Here is a 6,581-nt window from a genome sequence, read left to right on the forward strand (position 1 = left end):
CTCTGTGTGTGTGTGTGTGTTTTTATTTGTCTGAACCGTTAAAAAAAGAGTCACTGAATGAAAAAAATCACTGAACAGGTTTTAATGAAACTGTCAGGAAGTAATCACTGGAGGTACGTCTGCGACTGATTAACAATTGGAGTCAATCCAACTCAAGATGGCCGCCACAGCATAGTGATTTTAGTAAACAGAAAAATGGCTAAAACTTTTTTATAGATACTGAGCTAAAATTTAATGTGGGAGTAGCTGAGACTGATCTCCGACTTATACTCTGAGCTCTAACGAGATTTGTATTTAAAGCTTTGCCATTAAGTTATAGAATCAGCTCTGTCTGTCTGTTAGCAAAATATCTCATGAACCACTGAACAGATTTTAACACAACTTTCTAAACAATTTAAGATGGCTGCCACAGCCAACTGAGATTTGTAAACACAAAAATAGCTATAACTGACAATTTTACAGAAATTGAGCTAAAATTTGGTGTGGTAGTAGCTGAGCATTGCCTCCAACACATACTCCAAGCACAGCATCTTTACTTTAAACTTTGGCATTAACTGTTGGAGTTGACCCTGTTTGACTATAGGCAAAATTTCTCATAAACCACTGGACAGAAAGTAATTATTGGATCTGCAGCTGTTTATCTTTTGGAGTCATTCCAATGCAAGATGGCCACCAGATAACTGACCTTAAAAATGACTGTAACTCTGCCACATCTCAACTTAAGAGGATATCAGTCTAAAACTCTGGCATGAAAGGTGAGCCAGGAATGCTGGGCCTTTAATCACTTGAGCTTTATTAGAATTAGTTCTTACGTGTTTATCTAGTTTAACATGAGCAGTTTTGAACAGAGATATAAATGAGTGAAACTAAAAAAAAAAACAAAAAACAAAAAAAACCCAGACGTTTCAGAGCTAACACATGTGAAGCCATGAGTGCGTGGAGCTCCTCTCACCTTTCAGAGTCGCCAGGCTTGGGTTCGGCAGCAACGGCAGCGTGAGCAAGAACACAAAGTACACCACGGACAGGCCATTGTAGCGGAACGAAGAGGCTGACGAGCAGAAGGAACAAAAAACACAACATCTTGGATAAAAAGCCTTTTAATTAACTAATCATTAAAAAAGGCTTTTGCAGTTTCCCTCCTTTTATTATATTAATAATTATAGCATTTTTGGTTTGTGACCTGTGTAAAATGTAATCTCTTTTTGTTTTTTCAAATGTATTAAACCTTAAAATCTCCTCCCAGCTGAACTAAAATAAAACAGAAAACTTAACATAGATTTGTGTTGTACTTTAAGCCTCTGCAGTTTTTTTTGTAAATTAAGATAGTAATATATGTGTCTTAAACAAGTCACTGTAAAAAAAATAAAATAGTATTTAATAATTTATTCAAGCATGTCCATATCCACAAGCTTTCTATGCATTGTTAATGATTTATCAAATATTTTGACATTTTTGCAACCTTAAAGAAAATTAGAACGTCAAAGAGAATGACGTGACACTGATAATTTGTCATACTGGTAATACAGTGAATGTGCAGCTGGGAAAGTTAAACGTTCAATCATTAACCTGTTAGCAAAGTGGTGATTCAGAAGACGTAGGAGCATTTAACATGTAAAAAAAGACACAATTATCATAAAAGACCATCACCAGCTACAATTAAAGTGCACCAAGCGAAATCAAACCACTCAAATAGTTTTAATTTGTCAGCAGTCAGCATGGTTTGTGTTCCTCTTGCTCACACATGACTAGTTTCATGTAATACAAGATTTGAATCCTCCTGTTTGAAAGCCTTTTTTCATAAATGACTCAAAAGTCCTGTCTTAGCATTTCCTCAGAACTGAGCAGCAGAATTCCTCACTGCAACGGCAGAAATCCTGATTTATTAAAGGTCATATTATTGATAAACCATCTCCAATACCTATAAATGAGCTTTACTGAAATAATAACTTTGACACAAGATCTACAGCAGCTCCTAAAACAAACACTTCTCATCTAAACTAGGCTAAATTTCAAGTAATTAAACAGACTTTAACTCACCAGTCAGCAGAAGCAGTGGTAGTAATAAGTTGTAGAGTATCCCAACTACAAGATCCCCCGCCATGGTGCCTTCCGGGTGTCAGAGACACTCGCAGCTCTTTCGGACGCCCGTCAGATAAACGTTTTTGAGATGAGGACGGAAATTCCAACCTCCTCGCTCATTTCATCAGCAGGAGATTAACGCCGCCTCAGTCAAAACATCCTCTGATAGAGCAATAAAAAAAAAAAGTCCAGCAAGCTCAAACTGTAAGAAGGAAAAGGACGATGTCAGTCCAGCCAGGAGCAGCTCTGTGATGAAAGTCAGAGCAGAAAGAGGAAAACCTGGATTTTAAACTGTGTGGACGGTGATTGCACTTTGCTTGTGTGTCTGTCACACCCTCCTCTCCCTCCCTCACCTCCCTCTGTCTCTGATATAATGCACTGTAACTCTCTTATACTCATATTGCAGCTAATCTCACACAGGAGCAGCCGCTTTCATTATTTGACTGAAAAACCTGCTTCCACCATTAAAAACAGAACTGAAGAAACCTTTTTTAATGAGCAACGTAACAACCTTTATGACAGTATTGTACGTTTCTGCATCTGTCTTCAGTGATGATATTGAAAGAAACATTATTCTGAAACTGCTGTTCTTTTATTGTTTGTTTGTTTTATTTCTGAATCCCGGACACATACTACCACAACACTGTTTGTTTCCTTATAGCCACCTCAGGCTGGCTCATCATATTTTCACTGTAGGGTGAAGGGAAGTGTATCTAATATTCATGGCTGCAAGGCCATTAAAGCACCGGTGTGATTACAGCAAAATGATCACTGCAAACACCGACAGTCAATATCATAAATTTACTTCCAAATGTAAGTGGTAGATTTTTTAGTGTCATTTTTTTTCCCCTCAGAAACAAATTGCATTTATAAAAAACAAAAACAAACTTTGCAAATCTATTGGAACGGCTGCTTCTGAGCTGATGTGTCGAAGCAGTAAAAGAGATGAGGTAAAGAAACTACTTGATGAGTGTAAACTCTTTAATTAGTCACAGCCATTTTAAACTCATCATTTGCAGGTTTGTTAGAGTCGTTTTGGTGGAGCGACTGGAGTGACTACGCTGATGAATTGTTTTCAAGGTTTGACCAAAGCAGCATCGTTTTTCCACATAAAATAATCTTGACCTAAAACTCTGGCGTGAAAGGCGGCGGGCGATATGCATTCCTTTAAGGAATGCTAGGCCTTTTGTTCTGCAGTAGCTTTCATTCATTTTGACATTTAAAATAAGGATGTGGAGAATAAACTACCAAACTACAACCTGAAGGAAATCCATTCTACCTTAAACTATAGGCATTAAGCCTCCCTTAATTTTCAGATTTTATATATCAAGATAAAATACTCTAATCTTCACAAGATCTCAAACTGATGTAAATATAACCTCAGATAAATAGCATGTAAAATATTACACTGCATCATTGTTTATCTAACAGAAACTAAGCCAAAATGCAGAAACAGTGTTTAAAAAGAACCCTTTAAGTCCACCATAAGAATCAGGAGGATAAGTGGCGGCCATGTGGTGCTAATCAAACTAGAAGGAGCATCTCTTTGTCTGTATCAGTTCACCCAGTTAATCCAGGAGGGAAAAATCATGAACAATGATCACATAGAACCAGTTGTTGCTGCTCATCAATCTGGGAAAAGTTGTAAAGTAATTTCAAACAACTTGAGGCCATCATCTCAGAGCGAAGAAGAATATTGACAAGTGGAAAACTTTTAAGACTTCTATCAAGCTTCCCAGGAGGAGGCATCTCGAGTAGTTCCTTCAAGTCCAAACGCACAGAGCTCAAAGGAAGTGCAAAGAACTCAAGAATGATATCTCCGACTCTCCAAGCCTCAATCTGCAGTTTATTACATTCTGCAGTTCAAGGCAGCATAATTAGAAGAAGACTAAATTAAAGGTAAAGCGCTCCTGGAAGGAATGCCTCAGGGTTTTAGAGATCATCTTATTGTTCAAACCTTGAAAGTGACACGATATCTTGTGTGATCTGTTAGAGATTAGAGCATGTGATGTGAATGACTCTCAGCTACTACCACTTCAAATTTTAGATCAGTATCTGTAGAATTCACTATAGTGTAGCCATTTTTCAGTTTGATTACCTGCAGTGACGACTTCCTGGGAGTTTCATTAACATCTGTCCGGTGGTTCACGAGACATTTTGTTGACCCCACACACACACACACTCAAACATGGACAAAAACATCATTGCCATCAAGAAACAACACTATCCTTTTAACAAACAAAACCATTGTTTTATGAGGAAAGTAAAACTGAAAGTCATGTCTATCTCTACAGTTCTTAAACATCAATCAAGAAAGAAAGTTTCTATTTCAGGACAAACCTCGTCTCCATTCTGGCATCACAATACAGCAAATAATCTTAATATTTTAACCCCCTATAAGACTTAATTGCACAAACAAAGAGTGATTTGTAAATTCATTGCCAACCTCCACTACAGAAGCACCTCAACTCTCTGCTCTCCAAGACAAAAATACATTCAAACTGTTGTTAAATAACTTAATTATCTGGTAAAAATATAAATATGGTTTTAACAGATGAGTGTTTGCTCTCCTGAAATTGTCACAAATTTATTTTTAAGGCCACCAGGTCAGCAAAAATCATTATACAAATGCATTTGTTATATTTGTGCCGTCCTTTTCAAATAAAACAAAATGGAAAATCCAAACAACTGGTCGTGGTACACTTGTGTGTGCATTATTAATGCTACTGAGATGAACTGTGGCTCCAAACTGCTTAATGGGAATGAGATATATCAGAAAGATGCAGGAAATAGAGGTTATTTGTTAATAAATAAAAATAGGTATGATAGGTCTGCTTGTCAGAATTAGTAAATTGCTGCCATCTAGTGACAAACAGACTCAATAACAAAAGAACATGATGACTTTATCCAATACAGGCTTTCCTTTCAAGATGATTTATTTAAAAATTAAAAAATAAAAATCTCTGTAAAACATGAATTCTTATAATTTCACAAGAAACAATAACTGTTATTAGTAAAGAGTCATTTATTGTTTTTGGTACTCTCATCCTGTGTATTAGTTTGACTTGTTTTCCTTGATAAGAAGTTCTGCAAATCATTCAAAACAGTTTGGAGTATTTACAGTTCAAGAACAAGTGAGAGATTATTTTATTTTTATTTTTTTAAAACCACAACAGTAATAAGCATAACTACAGAAACAGCACTACCAAAGAGCTTGCTAAAAACTAAAATATCAAATGGTTAAAAAGATGATGAAAAAGCTAATGGTTGGTTAAAAGCTAGAAGTACATAAAAGTTAGCTATAAGTCTCACAATGCAGTCTAAAAGTATCCAAATGAAAGCTGAAAGGATAGCACAAATGTCTAGCTAAAAGCTAAATTATTAAATGACTAACTGGAAGGTAAAAGTAACAAATGGTTAGCTAAAAAAAGAAAATAACTAAATGCGGCAAAAAGCTGGCTAAAAGTAGCAAATGCTCACTAGTAGCTAAAATTAGCAAAAGGATAGCAAAAGGTAACAAAATACTAGTTAAAAGCTAAATTATCAAAGAAAGTAAAAGTTAGCTAAAAGTGTCCAAATGCTAGCTAAAAGTAGCAAAAGAAGATAAATTTGAACAAGTGTGCTGAAACAGATTTTAGAGAACAATGTTTGAAGAAATTAGAGAAATCTCAAAGCATTTTTACGTGAAAAAAATTTGAAATTTAAGAATTTTTAAAAGTATAACAACTACGAAAACTAAGTCATAGAGAATGGGCTGAGCATTTTGATACATGAACGGCAAAAATGGCACAAAATATATGAAAAAAATAAAAACCAGGAAAACAGTTAATATTTTGGGTTAAGCATTTTCCAAGAACTTGCTTTACTGGTTGTCTTATTTGATGGGTTTTTAACGAAACAGCCTCACTTCATTATCCGCCCGCGCCTGTCGCGGTCCGCCGCTTCGAACATGGCGGCGCTCCCTGCGCGCCGCCGCGCTGTTGATGACGCAGCTGCGCGGCGCGGTCACGTGACGCGGCGCCGCGGCCTCTCCTCTTCTCCTCGGGTCCTTCCTTCCCAGGGTTCAATGAGCGCCGTGTGGCCCCACCCCGCGTCTCTTCAGCGCTGTCTATCTCCTTCAATGTAGGCTACTGTTCTCAGAGAGAGAGAGAGAGAGAGAGAGAGAGAGAGCGCGAGAAGCGTTGGGGTCGAAAAGGAGACAAATAAAATCCTCGAAGAATCGTTTTGGCTTTTGTTTGCCGTTATTATTTTTGGGTTTTTTTGGCTGTCGTTCACCTTTCGTCGAGCGGCGGCCCGGAGAGGAGCGGCCTTCACGGTGGGAATGTGCTGCTACAACAACCCCGCGTCCTATTTTTTCTGAATGTAAAATGCACATGTAGTGTCAAGCCTGTGGCGTGTTTACCCACCTCGGATTCAAAGGGGGGATATGTGTAAATGTATGTTTGTGTGTTTAGGTGTGTAAACATTTATAGGCCGTGTGTTTTAAGGCTGTAAAAACCGAG

General features: G+C 37.3%; 1 protein-coding gene across 1 annotated transcript in view; it reads right to left on the reverse strand.

Moving 5' to 3' along the window:
- Positions 1–2,401, reverse strand: part of LOC108236734 (piezo-type mechanosensitive ion channel component 2) — a 48,481-nt gene extending 46,080 nt beyond the window's left edge. The window contains exons 1-2 of the mRNA XM_025006260.2: positions 2,038–2,401; positions 953–1,048 (exon numbers count right to left, since the gene is read on the reverse strand). Of these exons, the coding sequence (XP_024862028.1) occupies positions 953–1,048; positions 2,038–2,101 (160 nt within the window). The 5' untranslated portion in view covers positions 2,102–2,401. The remainder of the gene's footprint in view (positions 1–952; positions 1,049–2,037) is intronic.
- Between the last annotated feature and the right edge of the window lie 4,180 nt (positions 2,402–6,581).

Source organism: Kryptolebias marmoratus, linkage group LG8 (assembly GCF_001649575.2).
Source record: "Kryptolebias marmoratus isolate JLee-2015 linkage group LG8, ASM164957v2, whole genome shotgun sequence".
Classification (NCBI taxonomy): Eukaryota; Metazoa; Chordata; class Actinopteri; order Cyprinodontiformes; family Rivulidae; genus Kryptolebias; species Kryptolebias marmoratus.